The sequence below is a fragment of the Dasypus novemcinctus genome, chromosome 3, assembly GCF_030445035.2.
Source record: "Dasypus novemcinctus isolate mDasNov1 chromosome 3, mDasNov1.1.hap2, whole genome shotgun sequence".
NCBI lineage: Eukaryota > Metazoa > Chordata > Mammalia > Cingulata > Dasypodidae > Dasypus > Dasypus novemcinctus.
Genome location: NC_080675.1, coordinates 34,093,297 through 34,114,346, shown reverse-complemented (window position 1 = coordinate 34,114,346; position 21,050 = coordinate 34,093,297). Strand labels below are relative to the sequence as shown.

General features: G+C 55.2%; 1 protein-coding gene across 1 annotated transcript in view; it reads right to left on the bottom strand.

Moving 5' to 3' along the window:
* The window catches only part of LTBP2 (latent transforming growth factor beta binding protein 2), a 105,694-nt gene extending 85,910 nt beyond the window's left edge, over positions 1 to 19,784 (bottom strand). Inside the window, 4 exon segments of the mRNA XM_023587855.2 lie at positions 11,803 to 11,873; positions 18,946 to 19,676; positions 19,678 to 19,742; positions 19,745 to 19,784. Coding sequence (XP_023443623.2) covers positions 11,803 to 11,873; positions 18,946 to 19,676; positions 19,678 to 19,742; positions 19,745 to 19,769 — 892 coding nt within the window. The 5' untranslated portion in view covers positions 19,770 to 19,784.
* Between the last annotated feature and the right edge of the window lie 1,266 nt (positions 19,785 to 21,050).

The window sequence follows — 21,050 nt, the reverse complement described above, 5'->3', positions numbered from 1 at the left end:
TGGTTTTCCAGGTGGACCACGAATGCTGTGTCATGTCCAGGTACTCGAACCCGAGCCTGGCGTGGATGAGGGGACAGACCCTGCGGCCTCGTGCAATCTCACCTCCGCATGTAAGTGGCTGGCCCTTGCCCGTAAGATGGCCTTTGGAAAACAGTTTAGCTTCCATCCCTCCCTCCTGAGCCCCAAGGATGGCCCATCCTCGACTTCAACAAAAAGATCTTCCACTCTCTAGAAACCCAAGACCCCAAATCAAGCTCCTGCAGGCTGAGGCCCAGTTAATCCCCGTGACTCCAGTTCTGTCTTGTTTGCTAATGCGTTCCACAAACATTTCTTGGGCACTCTCTTTTGGTGCTCAGACTGGATGCTGGGAATACCAAGACGAACGACACTGGTCCCTGCATGCAAGCAGCTCTGCCCAGGGGCATGGAAGCTCCTGGCCCAGCAGGGCGCTGGGTCCTCGATGAGGGCCCTAGCTGGCAAACTTTGGCTGGTACAATTAATGGCCCATGGAGAATGGGCAGTTGGGGGAAACCTATTATAATATGATGGTAAATAAAAGCTCTGAGAGTCAGCCCCTTCCAAACCAGCCAGATCTGTTGGCCAATAAAAGCCCACTTGGGCCATAACCCTCCTGCATCAGCCACTTAGAAAACTTCACTCAGAGGCTGGATCTGCTGAGGCAGATCTTCAGACAACTTTCACGTTTCCAAAGGTTTTGAACCGGCCCTCCCCAGATTGCTGTTGAATGCTTTTATCACTTGCCCCCTCCCAGTGCAAGTCCTGGCAGGAGGCAAGTGACTACCTGACTTCCTTACAAAGGGATTTGTGCATTAGCGTTTTGCTCTCGGCCAAGCCCCTGGCCAAACGTATTATGAGAATGGAGTATACACTCCTTTCTCCACTTCCCCAAAGGATACCCCCCCATGGTCCACAATTGTGGTTCCGAGTGCCTGCCTGTGAAAAGGAACATTTTTATTAATATGATGATTTAAACTAGCCTGCATTAAAATGAGGAAAATAAATATACTTCCTTGAATTTTTTTTTTTTTGTAATGCTCTTTTCCCCAATTCCTAGAACTGTCTTTTATTGCAAGATTATATCTTTCCAGTGATTTGGGTGTTAAAACGTCCTGTTTGAATTAAAGGTGATGGCAAATGGTAGTCTTTTTTTTGTTTTTGTTTTTCCCTAACACCCTCTCCTGCTCAAATGAAAAGCTGACCACTATCCACTGACACCTGGGATATTCTTAGATATTTTATTGGTGCAGGAAGTCCAAAAGCTTGGGACCCTGTGGAAGGGTTTAAAGGAGGCAAGTGAAGCATTCCCATGTCCAGTGAGCACGGATTTCAAAACTTAAGCATCAAAAAGGAAATCAGCCATCTCCAAATCGCAGGTTGGGGGGGGGCGGGGCTTGTTGCATAAAGCAAAGAGGGAAATGCTGAGGGCCCCAGGGGAGGCCGGGCCTGGCGGGGCTGTGGGCGCTTTAAGAGACAAAACCCCAGCCGTGGTGGCCCCGAGGTCTTTCCCTTTTGCCGGCCTGGCAACGCCCATTTCTCATCAAGGGCACAGTTCATGCCTGGTACTGGAGAAAGCAACCGGGTGGGATGTGTGGACCTCAGGAGTCTTGGCTGATTGATTATCAGGGGAGGGTTATCGAGAACGGCACACGAAGTCACAGCCAGCTACCAGGGGTTGCTCTTCCTTACAACACACCCCAGCCCTCCCTGAAAGGCTGTGCCACGCGGTGGCCTCCCTGTGCCAGGCCTTAGCCATTCATATTCCGCGCTCCTTCGGAACCCTTTCTTTTCTGCCACTTCCAGGGCCCTCTCTTCCTCGCTGAGGATCCGACATGTGGAAAGCTTCAGCTGCAGCACTGTGGAGTCAGTAGGATGCCAAAAAAAGGGGGGAAATAAAAAGAAAACTCCCAAAATTGCTTTGAAAGCAAGAACCATAAGGCGTCGTTCCCCAGCCCCCACCTTGCTGGCTGCGCCCCTTCCACCTTCACTCTGCTCCAAAGCAGTCAGTCTGGGTTTGCTCAGATTTTCCACACAAACCCCCTACCTTTGGGAAGAGACCAAAGTCAGAATGGGCAAGCCTGGGGGAACTTCCGGAAACAGCTTTCCCCATGGGGGCTGCTCCCACCATCCAGTTAGAGTCTCTGGGGATCAGCTACTTGGTAGTAGAAAGAACATGGAGTCAGGGGTCAGAGGATTTGGTTTGACCCTGGCTCAGCTGCGTCCCGGCTGTGTGACCTTGGGCAAGTCTCAACTCAAAACTGAGATATCTCAACTGGTGCCTCATTGACTCATTCATAAAATGGGGCTGATAATTCCCATCTTAGAAAGTCGTGGTGAATCTCAGCAGAGCTCTTGGATATGGCTGCACCTTGTACTCTCCAAAGCTGCGCCATCCAGCACAGTGGCCTTGAACTGCTTGTGGCTATTTACATTTAAATGGGTTCAAATGAAATAAAATTTAAAATTAAGTTTCTCAGTTGCATTAGCCATACTTCAAGGGCTCAGTAACCATACGTGGTTCATGGCCACTGTACTGGACAGTGCAGATCTAGAACACTTCCATCACCACAGAAAGTTCTATTGGACAGCGCTGCAGAGCCTTATAAAAACACCGAGCCCTCCCGCGGCAGAGGCAAGATGGCTCTTGAACTTCTCGGCCTTGACCCTGGTCCCAGGGAAAGGCAGTATCGGCACAGATCACAGTAAGAGAAAGGGATAACCAAGGCTTGTGGTGCAGGGCGGGGGCGGCTTTCCACTTACGAACTACGGCCAGTGCCCTCTCTGCCCCACCACCCCATGCTTCAGGCCACATGTTTGTCATCAGCTTTTTCACCCGGGCCCAAGGGGCACCTTCTCCCTCCATATATGACCTATTAGGTGGGGAGCCAACTTTAGGGTGGGCTTCTTGAGCCTCTCCTGCCCACACCTTGTTATGGGGGAGATGACCCCCAACTCCAGACCAGACTCTGGGCCCAGCCCCCTAACACCTGCAGCTCAGCTGCTCCCAAGATTCAACCTCCTACTTTCCTAAGTTCCACGTCAGTGCAAAACTAAGAACCCTATCTGTGGAGCTCCCTGATCCCTGCCCCAGGCTGGGGCCAGGTGCCCTCCACACACAGCAGGCTTTGCAGGTGCGACAGGGTCCTACCCACCCGCAATAGTTACCTCACCCTTCCCTGGGCACCCCACCTTGGACCCTCCTTGGAGGCCCCCGGAATGCGCTCACAGGGAGGTACACCTGGGGCCCTGAGCTTTGGGCCTTCTGTTTCAACAGAAACGGGACCCCTGAGATCCCCTGAGGCTCATATACATGCTTGGCATCCACCCACAGTCTCATCCTCTCCACACCCAAGCTCTGCCCCGGGGCTGGGTCCCCCAGGCCCAAAGTCCAAGCCCCAGGCTGCGGGAGAAGCCAGGGCCCCAGGGACTTGTCCACTTCCCACCACAGCTGTTCCGGGGCTGCTTCTCGGGACGGCTGGAAACAGCACTGGGCTCGGGGGCCGGCCAAGCGCCCGGCTCCAAAATAGCAGTTGTGTTCACATAAAAGCCTCTAATGAGAGAAAGATGCCGTTCTTGGCCCCTCACGCGTTCTCTGCAGACGCCGTCTGGCAGGCCGAGCGGCCCTCTACCGTTTGGCCGCCGAAGGGGAGGAAGGGGAGGTGTGAGTCAGACCTTGGCCCCCAGCCCCTCGCAGGGACCGCCCTGCTAATTGCATTAACAAATGCTGCAATGCTGGGCCAGTTGGGGGCCAGGGACTGGGGTGGAGAGCAGCCCAGAATCCCACCAGCTCCAGCGGGCAGGAGGAAGGAGAACTCTGGGTGCAGTTCCAGGCCCGGGGCTGAGGCCTGAGTTTGTCTCCTGCTCGTGCCCCAAAGCAGAAGAGTCACCCGTCCATTCCCATGGCTTGAGGGCCTTCCCCGGGAGGAGTGTCTTTGGAGAGGAGAGGAAGACGGGACGGGGTCTTAGGACTTCCACCACCAGGGATGAACCGGGGACTTGACCTTTCAGGGGAGCAGTTCCAAGGGCGTGGAAGACAGTTCCACGACTGGCATGGAGCCACCCAACCCCTTCTGCAGCAGCACCAGCTCCATGTCCAGGACCCGGCAGGGTCAGGAGGGAGGGAGCACACCATTCCCGCTTAGCGCTCAGCCAAGGCCAGGGAGGAGCATGGCAAAGAGAAGGCCTTGCTGGCAAGAGACCTGTGTTTGCATTCTAGCTGTGAGATCTTGGGGCAAGTTTCTTAACCTCCAAGATCATCAGTGTCCTAAACTAGAAAACAGTCAATGTGTTCAATATTTACTAATTGCCTAGGATGGCAAATTAGACAGGCGTAGTCTATTTCCTTGTGAAGCTTCCTGATTAGTCAGAGAGACCATCACAAAACAAGTAAACAAACAGAAGAACAGAAATTGGGATATAAGCTATGGAGGGGCCGAGTGCCAGAACAACAAGGCTGGTGGGGGACAGCTTAGGGGTAGCCCTTCTGGGAAGAGGAGCTTGAAATGGAGACTGGAAAGATGACAAGGAGCCAGCTGCATAAGAGATGAGGGAAAATAAACACAGACAGAGCCGCATGTGCAACAGCCCAGAGGCCGCACATTCCAGGAAGTGAGGCTGGATTCAATGAGCAAGGGGGTGAGAGCTGGACAACCAGGCAGATTCTTCTGCAGCAGAAGGGTTTTACGTGGAAATGTGTCATGATCTAATTTACGAAGAAAGAACCAGAAGGCAGAGTGGCAGCAGGGAAAGAGTCAGGAGGCTGTTACCAAGTCACCCAGGAAAGCCAGCACGGTATGCTGGACTGGAGGGGCAGCAGGGGAAGCAGAGAGCAGCAGACAGGTTCACAAGAGGTTTAGGGAGTAAGACCAACAGGGCTTGGTGATGGAGTGGATATAAAGCTGAACCAGAGGAAGGAGCCCATGGACGGCCCCCAGGTATGTGGCTCAAGCCATCGGTTAGCTGGTGAGGCCATTTATCAGGGTGGGAGAGTTGGCTTAGAGGGAGGGAGATCAAGAGTTTTGTTTTGCACAAGTTGGGGTTGGGATGTCTGGGAGGCATCAAGTGTGGATGATGAGTAGGCAGCAGGATGCATGAGAGTGGAGGTCGCAGGAGAGGTCTAGCTGAAGATATGTATAAATCTGGGCATCATCAGCCCAGAGGCGATGTTTCCATCCATGGGAATGCATTAGATCATTCCAGGAGCAGTGCGGCGAGAAGAGGAAGAGGACCCAGGTCTAACTCCTTGGAAACCCAACATTTAGTTGTTGAGCAGAGGAGAAGTAGCTGCCAGGAACTGAGGAGGGAACCAGGACAGAGATTACCATGGAGCCCACCTCAGAGGACTTACTGCAGTCCCTGGCACAGAGGAAGTAATGGGCATTAATATTATCACTGCATGTTTATTGTCTGACATAGTCCTACTAGTGCTCAATAAATGGTGGCAATTACTGCTTGGCTTGGCTCCCACAGACCCCCTCCTTGAGGTGGGGGATTTGGAAGACCTGGGGAAAGTCCCAGAAAGAGAAGCCACAAGGGGAACTGAAAAGAGGCAGGTGGGGACTCAGGAGGGAGAGGAGTCAGGGCAACCATATAATCACTCACCATTCAGTCCCTTCACAAACAGGTACCAAGAGTGTACAGAGTGTACACAAGTTTGTACAGAGGTCCAGGTTCTCTGCTGGTGTGAACAGGACCCAGCACCTGGCTTCAGGAAGCTCCCAAGCAAGGACAGCTCCTAAACATCCCTTTGAGCAAAAATCGTCAGGAGGACACACACCTGCTCACCAGGAAGATCTAAGGTACCTACCATGTGGTGGTGGGGCGGGCAATGTCTCTTCCTGGAACTGTACAGTTCATATTAGCTGGGTCTCCACTGAAGTCATACAAACATCCCCCTTAGCCTCCTCCCACCTTCATCTCCACCACTCCCTGCCAACTCCTGAGTCCCATAGGGTGGTTCACCCACAGATGAGCCACCCGTAAACTTAAATTTCTGGCTCCTGGCAGCTCCTAACCAGTGAATGAAGAACATGGAAATCCCATCCCTGTTTTGACCTTTTCCCTAACATTTCTTAAGCACTTACCTTTACAAGGCCCAGTGCTAACTGCTTTACATGTATCCCCTCTCTTCATTCTTATAACTACTATACATACTATTCTCAATCTCCGGTGGTATTTGGGGAAACTGAGGCTTAAAGAGGTCAAGCAACTTGCCTGATATCACCATGCTAGTAAGTGATGGAGCAAGGATTTGAATCCAAGGGGATCTGGCTCCAAAGCTAGGTTCTTAGCCATCTTGACAAACTCTTCCCCTTTGGGATGGGGCTCACAATAGGTCAAGGTGAGTGGGGCCAGGGAAGCCCTTCAGGGAAGCCAAGGAGGAAGCTGCCTCAGGAAACACGGAGTCCTCATAGGACTGAGAAGGAATGCTGAGCAAGGAGTTCCAGTGCTCGCCACGCGCATAGTGGTCCTGGGGCCAGAAGGCTCGAGCAAAGGCCCAGGCCAGCTCCAGCTTCTCTATCACCAGGGTCCCCTAAGCACCACGGGGCATCTGCTGGAAGGGCTGATAGAACCTGGAGCAGCTGGAGGGGTCCTCTCTGGACAGGCCTGGGAGGGACCCTGCATCATTTGGCACATACTTCCTGAGCCTTTAGCAAGGGCCCACTAGACACTTGGCACCATGCTGTAGGCTAGGGACAGTGAGCAACAGTCCCGGCCCTCAGAAACATTTGTAAAGCACGTAGAACCTGCCGAGCCTTGAACTAAACATTGGACCCAAGTTACCTCATTTGTTCCTTACAACTCTGTGAGGTATGGACTAACATCAGACACATTGTACAGAAGAGGAAATTGGCCCACGGAGCGGTTTAAGCAGCTTGCCCGCAGTCACCCAGCTGCTAAGTGGTGGAGCTCGCATTTAAACCCAGGCCACCCAACACAGTCTCCTGGATCTAGCTGTAAAAATAACAGCTAAATTCACCATGCACCAGGCTCTCTCCACATTGGCCGGTTTAGCAGAGAGCCGATGTTAAGCTCTTGCCCTCTGGAGCCAGGCTAACTGGATTCACACCCAGTCACTGCTTATTCCCAGCTGCGTGACCTTGGACAAATAGCTAACTTCGTCTGTAAACGAGGATGAAAATCAAACCCAGTTCATAGGTTTGAGGTGAAGATTAAAAGTTGGTAATATAAAGTGCTTAGAATAACACCTGGCACAAAGGGAGAGCTAGGGTGATGTTGTTATTATTCCTAAAACACAACTCTATAGAGATTATTATACCCATTTTATGGCTGCGGCTCTATGGCTAGGAGAGGACCACTCACTGGCCTGAGGACACAGAGCTCACCACGTCTTCTCGGGCCTGGTCCTCCTCCCCAGTGTTAACCTTTAAAAAAACACCCAAACTCTGTGTGCATTTGTTGGGGTGGCAATGGAGGTGACCAGCCCAGGAAGACAGGATGGTCTTCCAAAAGCAGCTACAAACAGGACACTGTCGCCCCACCGCCTACAGCCCGGCTGTGCAGCTGAGCGGGACAGGCAGGCCCCAGAGACAGCTGCCTCCACAAATACATAAACACATAAATCACTCAGAGAGCCGGCAGAGCCACAGAGGGAAAGGCAGATGCCGAGCCCTGAGGGGGACGACGGCCCCGCTGAGACCCCACCGAGGTGCAGGGAGGAGCCCGGCTCCAGGATTGGGCACCTGCACACGTGGGGGCTCTCCGCGGTCCGGTGACTGAGGAGGGATGAAGGAGGGGGGATGTCAGGCGAGAGGGAGGCTGGACGAGTTGCAGCCCCGTAAGGTAATGTGGGGGAGAGGTGCCTGCTCTCTGATCCCGGGCAGTGGGCTGTGCCCCGCAGATACCTGGAGAGACCACCCAGCTCTGGGACTAGACTTCAGTCTTGGCAGTGGGGGGACGTGACACATCCGTCCTTGTCAGTCCCTCTTTCCCGCAGGCTATGGAGGCACCGCACGTGTGTGGCGCTGCTAGGCTGGCCTCTTGAGTGTTCCTCGGCATCGGCGGTCTCCACTCCAGCCAGGAGGGCAGCTGTGGGGAGGGAAGAGGGAGCCACGAAGCCAGAGGGGGGCGCGGGGGAGCCAGCTGACAGGGCGTGGAGCCAAGAGCCCCATGTTCCACAGAGCTGTGAACCCAGTCATCCGGGGCCACCGCCCCACCGCCCACGTGGTTCTCGTTAGGTTCGTTGGCAGCCAAAGAGCAACGAGCACACAGCGCAGGCACGGGCTAATTAGCACCCAGCCCTGCAGCGGGCAGGCGACTGGCACTCTGCTCCAGGGCCGCCGCCAGCCTGCGTGCCCAGGTCGGCGTGGGCGACCCGGGGTGCAGCGGGGCGGGGGTGCCAGGGAGGAAAACAACAGGGACGAGGCCCCCGGGGAGGAGGGGCTGAGTCTAGAGGGGGGAATGGGCAGCACCCGGCTCGGGCACGAGGGTGCACACACTGTGTGGTGTTGGGACAATCCGGAGACTCACCCAGCCCAGAGTTTCCGGTGTCGAAACCCCACTTTGGCAGAGACTAATGCTGGAGAGTCACGAGCACACTGAGAGCCTCCGGGGCTGGAGGGCCGGCTGGAGGCCCCAGCCTAGACCCCTCAGGCAGCTGGTGACCCAGCCCCCACACCTCCCCCAAGCCACCCTGCTCCAGCGGCAACTCAAATCTCAGCAACACACTCTCTGGCCAGCTCTGCCTCCCGACAAAGGCCAAGCGCCCTAGAACATACCAACTTTCCTCTCGCCTCCTACCCCAAATCCCTTCCGGGCCTCCAGAGTCCGCTAAGGCCCTGCAGCTCAAAGAGAGGCCCCCGACCCCACGGCGTCAGCCTCCCCCGGGAGCTTGTTAGAAGCGGACTCTCCAGCCCCACCCCAGACCTGCAAAAACAGATTCTGCACTTTAATAAGGTCCCCAGGGGATTCATAGGAACATGTAGATCATCCTAAGATTGACCCCCCAAAATCTGCCTAGTCGTTTTCAGCCCTGCCTAGAATCACCCAGGGCAGGGTTCTTAACCAGGGGAAAGATCTCAGGGAGTCCGTGAGCTTGAAGTGAAAAAAACAAACTTCTTATCTTTATTTTCTCTGACCTCCAATGTTGAGTGTCATAAAACTATCTGCTACCTTCTGAGAAGGGGTCCATGCCTTTCACCTGACAGACAAAGGAGTCCGTGGAACAAAAAAAAGATTAAGAATCCCTAACCTAGGGGGTTGAAAAAAATGCCACTGCCCAGGTCCCAATCTGAGATTCTGCTTAGCATAAAACCACCCGGTCACCCAGATCCCTGGCTCCTCTGCCCTGGGGAGCCACACAGAGCTGACTTCGAACCCCAGTCTCAAGAGCCATGTGTCCTTAGGTAAGTCACCACCTCTTCAAGGTTCACTTTAAAATTATGAGGGATGTGGGAAGTGGATGTGGCTCAAGCAATTGGGCTCCCGTCTACCGTATAGGAGGTCCAGGGTTTGATACCCAGGGCCTCCTGGTGAAGGCACGCTGGCCCATGTGGCAAGCTGGCCCCTGTGGAGTGTTACCCTGCGCAGGAGTGCTGGTCCACACGGAGAGCTGATGCAGCAAGATGACACAACAAAGAGAGACACAGGGGAGAGACAATAAGAGGCACAGCAGACCAGGGAGCTGAGGCGGTGCAAGAGAATGATCGCCCCTCTCCCACTCCAGAAGGTCCCAGGATCAGTTCCCGGAGCTGCCTAATGAGAATACAAGCAGACACAGAACACACAGTGAATGGACACAGAGAGCAGACAATGGAGGGAGCAGGGAGAAATAAGTAAATAAATCTTAAAAAAAAAATTACGAGGGATGTATCACACTATGAAAGAAGTTGTCGATGTGGGAGGAGTAGGGGGTGTGGGGAGTGGGGTATATAGGAATCTCTTATATTTTTTATTGTAATATGTGGGTTATTAATGTATCTTTAAAAAAAGATAATAAAACACACACACAGAAAAATAAATAAATAAAACCTGTGTTGAACTAAAAAAAGAAAATGAGGGATGAGTGTGCCTCCCCCAGCCCTGCCCCTAGCCACAAAGGGCCCCTTCCCCTGTGAGGCCCCACTAAGCCAGGTTCCTGATAAGGAAAGGGCCTTCAGGCAGAAGCTCTGTTCTGTTGCCTGGTTTGGGGCTTGGGGTTTTGGTCTCTTTATTCAGAGAGACCGGAGATTCTGTCAGAGCTCCATCTTCAGACTGGGGCCCGAGGCAGAACACCAAAGCACAGTGAGCCAGCAACCCCATCTCCACAGAAAAGAAAGCAGTTGGTGGCCTCGTATTCCATCCCCCTCTCCAGAGGCGTCTAGAGAGCCAGGGGTGAGGGCACCCAGTCAGCGCTGGGAACGCCATACGTCCTGCCATCCTCACCGTGGAAAGGGCCTGGGTGCTTGTCCTTGAGGCAGGAAGGGTGCTGGCAAGGCTAGAGTGTGCAGCCAGGTTTGGGCCTGGCAGAGGGCAGTGGCAGCTCCAGGAGGAGCAGCTGGACGGAGCCCCCTGAAGCTGCCATAGAGATCTGGAGAGCTGGGGTACAAAGGAGAAAGAGCCAAGGGGTGCCCTCAAAACCCACACCTGTGGGGATCCCAAAGTCCAGAATGCCCCAGCCTCATTTGGCACGGGGAAGGCATAAAGCCCCTTGGATAAGGGGAGGGGGCTCTGCGGTCAGACTGCCTGGATCAGCCCCCACTCTCACCTTGTAGGGTGTCCTTGGCCGCATTTCCTAACCAACCTGAGCCTCAGTTTCCTCATCCGTAAGTGGGAGTGTTCCCTAAATGCCACTGTGTAGGACTACGGAGAGTTTAACTATAACGCACGTGAAGAGTTGACAGCGCTGGGCGCAGAGCAAACGCTCAGCTGTTAGTGGTGGTGGAAGCAGCAGCAGGAGAAGTAGCAGTCGCCGGAGACTGCCGTCCCATCCACAGAGGTAGAAGCTGAGGCCCAGAAAGACAAGCTACGGTACCTGGCAGCCGAAGGCAGTGGTGAGGAAGAGGGACCCTGGAGTCGGGTTACCTAGGTTCAAGGCCAAGCGCTGTCATTTCTGGCCACGTGACCCAGGGCAAGCAACCTAACTGCTGTGCCTCAGTTTCCTCATCCTCCTGAAGGATAGCGGTAACCCCTGCCTCACAGGATATGTAAAGGGCACCTTGCACCACGTGAGTGCTCTGTAGGCTTGGACTCTCGTCATCGCCATCGCTGCGTCTGCCAGCCTTGGTGGAGGGTCTGGGTATAGAAGCCCAGGCTCTTCCCAGCTCCCAGCCTCCGTTCCCCCGTAGCTCTTTCCTCTCATCTGGCCAGCCTGCCAGCTCCGAGCAGTCCAAGGGAAGGCTGCCCAGACATGGGGACGGAGCATCATCTGACCACCCGGGGAGGGTGTCTGACAGAGGCCGGGGGATCAGGGATGGGGGCCCGGGCAGTGCAGGCTCCAAGGCACACGTGCGACAAGGCGGCCCTGGGGCCAGGCGTGTTCTGCAGGTCACGAGGGTGGGTGGGCACCAAAGGGACCCCGGGGGCAGGGAAGGTGGGGCCAAACACAGTGGGGCAGCAGAAGGAGGGTGCGGGGGGCTTGGAGAACACGGGCGGGAGGTGATCTGAGCAGCTGTTCTGTCGGAGGCCTTTTTGGCTCCCCTCCCTCCCGCCACACACCGCTTCCGCTGGGAAGGGACGGCATCCTCAGGAGGCCGATCGGGGAAGGCGGCTCTGCTCTGGGCTCTGAGACCCCCAGGCTGGCCCAGCTCTGAGCAGGGGAGAACGTGTGGGGCGGGAGACACTCACGTTTGATACAGTGGTTGGTGCTGTTCGCCGTCGTCCATCCTGGGCAGCACTTTCCCCCGCAGACGTTCCTCCTGTGGGGTCACCAAAGCCGGTCAGCCCAAGGAAGCTCGGAGCCCCTCCGACAGCCCTGCCCTTTCCAGGCCTGGGGTGCACCAGGGGGCCAAGAGGACCGTCCCCCCTGTGGAGGAAGGCCACACAGTCCAGGGCAGGCGCTTCGGGATCAGGCAAATCCAAGCCTGACTCCTGACTGCCACCGGGAAAGTCAAGTCCCCTCTTGGCCTCACTCTCTTCATCGGTAAAGTCCAGGTACAACGACCTGCCCAATTGTGTTACTGTGCTGATTAAATGATGTACGGATGTAAAGTCCCTGCCCTGAAGAAAGCTTTCAACAGGGGCCATAATGACGGCGATCGCGAAGGTGACAAGTCAGAGAGGTCCAGCAGCCTGCCAGCGCTACACAAACAAGAACAAACCGATTCAAACCTGGGTTGGCCCAACTCTCAGGCCGGGCCTGACTCTACAATGCCTCTCCCCAGAAAGTAAACACCTGGCTCCTTGCCCTACAAATGCTGACAATCCAAGAGATGCTGGAAGAGACACAGAACGCAGACTCCAGGACAGTCAGCTGCTTCAGCCAGCAACAAGGGCCCACGAGGGCAAGCCTCGGCCCTCAGCAAGACTGGGGCCAGCTGAGAAAGTCAGCGGGCTGGGAGGGGGCTTAAGAATAGGGGCTCTGAAACATCTCCTTAAGGTGGGGTGCTAAGCTGCTGGGCCTGGCTCTGGCTTTGTGGATCTCATCATCGTCATCCTCCTCCTCCTCCTCCTCCTCCTCACCTATGCCAGAGGGGAAGTGGGGGAGTAGAAGTGCGAGGCCCGAGAGTCAGGGCGAGGGCCCAAGCAGCGTGGCCATTCCCGTGACGCCTGCGGCCAGCATGGCGAGCATCTGGTCCCGGTTAGGAGTCTACTTGACATTTGAGTGGACCCCAAAGCTTGTGTGGTTTTTCAGTCTTACAAAGAATTCAAAATAAATTCCTGCAGTTTGAAAAAAGCTGAGGCCCATTTTGGGCCCATTGTCCCCCGTCACGGGGCACTGCCTCCCAGGCAGCACCCATGACACCCCCCCGCCCCGGCCAAGAGCTGAGCCCCACCCTGGCCACCCCGAAGCCTCTCTGGACCGCCGCCTTCAGCAGCTTCTGAGACCCCCTCCCGGTCAGGGTCCAAGGTACCAGGGTCTAGGGAAGGGGTGGTCCCCACAGCGGGGGTTTCTGAGGTGCACCCCGGGGGGAAGGCGACACAGCCCACCCACTTGTAAGTCATTGCCACTTCCGATGGTAACAAGGTCTTTTGGAGGGCTGGGAGGGGAAACAAGCTGCCCTCCCTGGGAATCTTCCAAGAACTGGGACCAGTGGGAGCCCAGACAGCATGGACTGAGGGGTTCACCTGGCCGGAGGTCGTGGCGTGGAGCCCAGCCCAGGAGGGCCCCTGCACCGGCTGGCACCCCAGCTGCCCCCAGGTGGCTCCGTAGCTGCTCTGCCTGCCTTGCCTGTCAATGGGGGACCGCAGGGCCATGGTGTGGACTGGCCAGAGGGCAAGCTGGCCCGGCTGAGGAGACAAGCTGGGGCTGTGAGGACACACAAGCGGGATTCAGGTACCCAATGGGGGCTCCTGAGTATCCCTTCTAGGCCAGGAGTAGAGTCTCAGGTACAGGCCAGGAGAGGCGACCAGCTGGGAGGTGACCGTTCAGTGGGTCTGGCTAGCTGGAGAGGGCAAACGAGCCTGCGTGACTGAGGCATACAATTCAGCAGCTCTGACTTGCTGGAAGGTACCCCTTGGAGAGCATGAGGCGCTCAGGCCTCCAGGTGACACCGCTCCACACCCATTAGCCAAAAGTCCAGCATCACTGCTCAGCTAGTGACGGGACACATGTGGCCAAGAACCCAGCTAACAGCGGCTGTTCCACCTGGAACAAATCAGAGCATACTTGTTCTTTGTTAAAAACCCCACGGCTCTCCACTGCCAACACAAAGCCAACCTGCCTTCTGTCCCCACCACCCTTCCCTTGACTCTGCAACCGTTTATCCACAACCAAGGCCATGGCCCTCCAGGACCCAAAGTTTGTCAGTCGCCAATTGCACCATATGTGGTCACACTTCGATGACTGTGCTTAAGCAACTCTCTCTATCTAGAACGCCATCCCTCTTTTCTTTGCCAATTGAAATTCTTTCCATATGCCAAGACTTCCAGATCATATGTTTCCTCCTGTGGGTAAAACCTCTTCTGACATAGTCTACCCAGCCTTCTCCATTCTCCATCTGCTGTGAGCACCTAGTACTGATTTGTCTCTAGTTGTTGTTTGTGTTTGTCTCAGTCTTGGGTATCAGAAGGCTCTTTCATATTCCTTTTTGTGCTTCGAGGGTCTAACACAGAGCCCGACACATGGTGTACATTTAATAATCATTGTTCCACTTAACCCAGTGATTCCCAATAAGCAGGATGAGTGGGACTGAGGGGAGAAGGGGATCACGACAGTCAACAATGCTGAGTCACACCATGAGAAAGATCCTGAGAAATCAGGATCTTTCAATCCTGATTAGGTCAGTGGAAAAGTCTCCACTGAGGCTGAGTCCTCACTGCAGAGCCTCCTTCAACACTTGCCAGTCTCCCTTTTCAACAGGCAGAACAGGCAGGGCTTAGCTTTCTAAGATGATGGAGGCTGATTAGAATTTTAGAACATTTCTGTTTTCATTTTAACTTTTCCTACAGTTAGATTCTCTTTATGTCAAGAGGTACTATTTTCAGTTTATGATAGTGGTGCAAAATTTCCTTTCAAAATTTTTTTTTATGTAGAAAAGTGAGTTGTGTTGTTTGTAAAAGCAAAAAAGCAAAAAAAGTAATTCATCTAGCTGTCCAAAAACAGGACGGATAAATAAACTGTGGTAGATTCAGACAACAGAATAATACATATGCAACAGTTAAAATGAATAAGCATGGACTATTTAAATTAACATGCTTAAATCTCAAAAATCAAATGAGGACGGGAAAAAGCATATCATAGAAAGACAATACATGGGAAACGGACTTTGGCCCAGTGGTTAGGGCGTCCGTCTACCATATGGGAGGTCCGCGGTTCAAACCCCGGGCCTCCTTGACCCGTGTGGAGCTGGCCATGCGCAGTGCTGATGCGCGCAAGGAGTGCCGTGCCACGCAAGGGTGTCCCCCGCGTGCGGGAGCCCCACGCGCAAGGAGTGGGCCCGTGAGGAAAAGCCGCCCAGCGTGAAAAGAAAGTGCAGCCTGCCCAGGAATGGCGCCGCCCACACTTCCCGTGCCGCTGACGACAACAGAAGCGGACAAAGAAACAAGACGCAGCAAATAGACACCAAGAACAGACAACCAGGGGAGGGGGGAAATTAAATAAATAAATAAATCTTTAAAAAAAAAAAAAAAAAAAAAAGAAAGACAATACAGTATGACCCCACTTTCATAAGTTTAAAGTATGCAAAACCAACATTGTGTATTTTTGTGGATATGTGCGTCTGTAGAAAGAGTATAATACACACATGGGAATTATAAGCAGATTCAGGGAAGTGGTTAACTCTGGGGAGCGAGGCAGGCACATTTATAAAGGAAACCTCAACCAGAAAAGCTGAAGCAAAATATGACAAAATATTAAGTCTCGATAAAGCTGAATTGTGAGCTCTATTATTTCCAATAACTTTTTGCATGTTTGTAAAATTTCATAATATAAAATATTTTAATAGAGAAAGCCCATGTGGCTCAGTGGTTGAGTGCCAACTTCCCACATAAGAGGTCCCAGATTCAATTCCCAGTTCCAGAACCTCAAAAAAAAAAAAATTAAAAAAATAAACAAGACCCCAAATCCTGTAATCTTAAAAATATATCAATTTAAAGAAAATTATAAATTATAACCAAGAGGGGGAAGGGGATAGAGTTCAAGTGATTGAGCTCCTGCCTACCACATGGGAGGTCCCAGTTCGGTTCCCGGTGCCTCTTAAAGAAGACAAGCAAAACAGCAAGCTGATGCAACAGGATGACACAATAAGAGACACAAGGAGGAAAACATAGTGAGAGACACAACAAAGCAAGGAGCAGAGGTGGCTCAAGCAATTAGACTCCTCCCTCCCATGTGAGAGGTATGGATTTGGTTCCTGGTGCCTCCTAAAAGGAAGACAAACAGACACAGCAAATGCAAACAGCAAGGTGGTGGAGAGAAATAAAGAAATAAAATAAATCTTTAAAAAAATAATAGAACAAGAGGTGGAAAGAGGAAAATTGTGAAGATGGCATGCTGTGAGGCTGGCTCAAGAATCATTGAACTTTGGGAAACACTGGCTTAATAAGTCTCCTCTAGACCAATGGTTCTTAACCTTTTTTGTTCCATAGACCCCTTTACCAGTCCGGTGAAAACCACAGATCCTTTACTAAGTCCACACTATACTGCATATTATTTAATAAATACATCACACCTGCACCAACACATCCCTACGAGAATAATTTTTTTTTATTTAAATTCAGGCTCAACATTAAAAAATAAATAAATAAAGACAAAGAAATTTTTAAAAAAATTCAGGCTCACAGACCCCTTGTTAAGAACCCCTGCTCTACCTGTAAACTTCATGAATGCAGGAACTGGGGTCATTGTTATGCTCGACAACTAACACAGCCACATGTTTAATAAATCTCTACTACATTGCACATTCCATGAGGGGGACTATCTGTCATGTGCATTGCTATATCCCCAGGGCCCAGCACAGAGCCTGACATATAGGAAGCCTTCTACAAATATTGGTTGAATGAATAAATGGAAGCTTCACCAGCAGAAGTGAGGCAATTCCAAGCGTCACCACCAGGTGGCATTTGGTCCTTGGCCCTGCGCAGTCAGCAAGGCAATGGCCAGAGAGGTCTAGCCAGAAGCCATTAGCCAGAACGGTCCTGGGTGGAGGAAGCCAATGGACAAGACTGCCACTCAGCACCTCCCCAGCTGACATGGAGTGGCCATCTGGAGTGCCAGAGGGACCCACTCTTTATCAGAGCTGCAGAAGATAAGCTGGAGGGGAAGCCAAGACCAGCACCTGCTGTGATGTGCACACCCGTGTTTAGCTCCCAGCCTGTGCCCTGACACACATGTGCATATCTACCAGCCTTACGCTGCGGACAATCTGGTTTGCTTATCACCACTTCATTCCACGGCTTCTAATAGCCCATCTTCCAACCCCTACCCTCTGTCCCCCACCCTTCCCCACCCCCACTCACCCCCGCCTACACTATAAAGTCCTCCATGACCTTGCCCCACCTACATCTCGAGCCCCAGCCCCCGGCTCCTCTACACCAGCCGTGTGGCCCCGCCCCTGGGCTAGTGCCAGCAATGGGAAGCCCTTGTCCTTGGACAGTACCTTGCATGCACGCCACCCCGGCCTCTGCGCCCCACTCCAGCCACCTCCCTTCCCCCTCTGCCTTCCCACCTGCTGCCCGTCAAGCTCCAGGCGCTCTCGCTCACAAGGCCTCCCTCTCCTCTGATCTCCTCAGCCACATCTGCCCCACTTCTTTGCACTTAACTTGAAGCTTCCAGTACTAGAAAGTACGTTCACTCATATATATTTGTTCATTTCCCCAACTCCATTTGAAGTAACCTGCTCCCCCGGCAGGGGCAATGCCTTTGTCTCCAGGTCCCCATCTCCCACCCCATGCTCTGCACACATGCTGTTAGGAAGCTCAGGTCAGAAAAAGAAAAAAGCTGAGAAAGGGTAAAAGACTCTGCAGTGCATGGCTCTACTATCTGCTTAAGTTGTTTTTTTCTGGGCATTCCATGGGCACCAGGGAGTCCATTGACTCATTCAATGGGTACTTAAATGAACACCAACTATGGGCCAGGCACTGGCCTAGGCAGTGGTGACACAGCAATAAGCAGAACGAAGTTCCTGCTTTCACGGAATTTACATCAATGTGGGCTGGGAGGCCAGACAATAAGCACATAAACAAATAGATATATAATATGCCAGATGGAGATGAGGGCTATGAAGGAACATAAAACAGGGTAAAGAGAGAGATGGGACAGAAGTGGTCAGAGAAGGCCTCTCTGAGCAGACAGCTGAACAAAGTGAGGAAACAAATACGGAAGAAGAGTGTTCCAGCCAAGGAAAACAGCATGTGCAAAGGCCCTGAGGTGGGAGGCTCCCCGGGAGTAGAACTGGGGTTACAAGTGTCCTTCAGGCTGTACAGAGGACTAAACCCAGCTGGTAAATTTCACCCAGCCCAAGACAGATGAAGACCCGGGCAGAGCCCTTACCAGCCTCCCTGATTGCGCCCCTACCCTGGCTCAGGCAAAGCCGAGAGCCCCGCAGCCATAGGGATCTCGATGGGGGGGGGGGGGGGGGGGGACCGCAAGAGCGGCCCAGGTGGGCTGCGGGTGGTGCCCAGGGGGACCACAGAGGAAACAGCAGAGCTGGGGGAAGGCTTAGCCTTGCACAGTGCGGGAGTTGTCGACACTTAGATGCACAGGTGCACACCCAGCCCCAATTCCCCACATATCTAAGTTCCGTGCCCCTAACCTGGGCGTACCCCAACTCCCATGCCAGCCCTCCGCGTGCCCGTCTGGCTCTCTGACCTACGGTTAACGGTGGCTCACGTCGGCACCGGGTCAGCTCCTTCCAGAAGACGCGCCTGCCTTCCCGCCCTGGCGCCCTGGATACCCTCCACCTGCTCGCGGGCCGCGTCCAAAACACCCCCTATCTGTCTCTCGCACCCAGGCTTCAGATCAAGTCCCCACGCGGCTCCCTCTGGGATTCCCGCAGCGCTCGGCTCGGCTGGCGCGGGTTAGCTAAGAGCAGGAGAAGCGCGGGCGAACAAAGGGGCGCCTTGGGGAAGTTCACTTCGGGGCTCCCGGCGAGCCGGTGCGAAAGGCCGGCGATGGTCTTTCCTTTCAGCTCCTCGAAAACGGGTCAGATCTCCGAGCCCCGGCTTCCAGACCTGGGTGCTGTCTCCCCGCAGTACTGAGGCCAGGTGGACGGAGGGCACGAGCCCGGCGCCCTCTCCTCTCCCCTGCCCACCCCTCCACCAGTGCGTGCACACGAGCCCGGGCCCTCGCTCCTCACCCCCAGCCCCCCGGCGCCCCTCTCGCGCGCTCACCCAGTGAGCCGCTTTCGCGGCGGGGCTGGGGACGCAGCACCCGGCCGCTGCGGGGTCCCGGAGCGCGGCAGAACGGGGACGGCCAGGCCACCGGGTGCGGGCTGTTGCTGGCCCAGGGGACCGCCTCTCCACATCTGCGCAGGTGGCTGGACTCGGCGCCGCTGCTGCGCGCGGGACGGCCTCCTGGCCCCCGCCTCCGCCGGACTCCTGGGGTTCCCTCTGCCGGCCTGGGCCCGCTCCGTGGGCGGCAAGTCGGGGACCGGCACGTCCTGGTCCCGGAACAAACTGTACACCTTGGCTGCAGCCGCCGCGGGGTAGCTGCCCCCGGGGCGCCGCAGCCGATTCGCGTCCCTACCAGCCGGCTCGAATCTCCTCACGGGGCCCCTCTGGGCATGACCCACGCCCGCGAAGAGAACTAGGCAGAGAGGCAGGAAGCCGCTCCAGGGGTTCCGTCGGGCGCACCGGGGACGGCGGGCGGCGGGCGCCGGCCTCATGGCGCCGGGGCTGGCGGGGTTGCTGTGCGCGCCGGGAGCCCCGCCGGGGCTGGCAGTGGGCGCCCCCGGGCCGTCCGCCGGCAGCTCCGGACCCCGCCCGGCGGCCCCCTTCTCCGCGTCTGGAGGGGCCCGGCTCTCTCCGGAGCGAGGGCTGGGCTGCGGGCGCCGCTGGGGTGTGCGCCTCGCGGCCGCTCCGGGGCTCCAGCCGGGCGCGCACGGCCGCTGCACCTTCGCGCCTCCTCCCTTGTCGCTGCAGCCTTTTGAAGGGGAACCGGAGGGTTTTATTTTTGGAAACCTCTCCCTGTTTTTCGTCTCTTTTATCCACACCATGCCCCCACCTCGGAGGGACAGCTCAGCCCCCTCATTACGGGAGAGGGAGAGAGGAATTCCAGCAACACCCACTTTGGCACCGGGAAAGCCAGCGGGCGGCGAGGGGGATTAACCCCTGAGGAGCTGGGGGAGGCGCAGGGCAGCCCCGAGGGCTCGAGGGTGGATGTCGGCCGCCGGCGCAGCGGGCCTTGAGCCACCTCTCTCCCGCGGCGGGCAAGCTCCAACTACGGGCAGTCCCGCGTTTATCTCCCGCGCGACCTCGGGAACAAACTCGCGCTCGGACGACCAAGGCTGAACGCAGCCTCGAAGGTCTGAAGGAGGCCGGGAGAGGGACCGAGACCTGCGTGACACGGACAGAGTCCGAGGGACGGGCGCCCGGCCCCTTGGTTTCCCGCCGCGGCCGCTGGGGACGCCGGGGGCCGGCCCGCGCCCGGGCAGCTCCGAGCAGCTCGCCGGGCTCCGCGGCGGCGGGACGCGGGGGCACTGCAAGGTCGCCTGGGGGCGCGCGCCCTCTAGTGGAGTCCACCGCGTCCCGGGCCATCCTGCCGCGACCGCCGCGGGAGACACTCGCCGCTGCCGCCCGCGGGGTGTGTGCGGCGGGAAGCAGCCAAGCGACCCTCGCCGCCGGCCCCAATCCCCCTCTTTCTAGACCCTTCGATCCCTTCGCTCTTTGCGTCGGGGTCGGACCTGGGTCCGGGGTGGAGATGGCTGATGCTGGAAAATGCGTCCTCTTTTCACTGAGAAATAGACATGGAACCTCGGGTATCAGGCCGCTCGAGGAGACAGCGAGTGGCAAAGAAGGGAAGGAAACCCAGGCCTCCTACCTCTGGCTCGAGACTCGCCCTGCCCAGCCCGTCACTCCCTCAGGAATTTCCTTAAGGGGGATTTCATGAGTCTTTAATTGATCCAGCCCAGATGAGAGGGGTGTACTCACTTCCTGGACCGGCAGTAAGGGGGAGAGGGCAAAGCCAACTCCCAGCCCTCTGTGTACCCCCAAGAATCAGCTCATCATTCACACTCACAGCCCCTGCCCTAATGCCTAAAGGCCTGGCCAAACTTGGCTGCTCCTGGTGCTTTTTTTTTTTTTTTTAAGATTTATTTTATTTATTTCTCCCACCCCTTTGTTGTTTTTTTCACTTGCTGAATCTATTGGTCTTTCTTGTTTCTTTAGGAGGCACTGGGAACCGAACCCAGACTTCTGATGTGGGAGGGCGGTGCCTAATCACTTGAGCCACCTCTGCTCCCTTCCTGGTGCATTTTAAAAGCCTGCTTTTCCCTAAC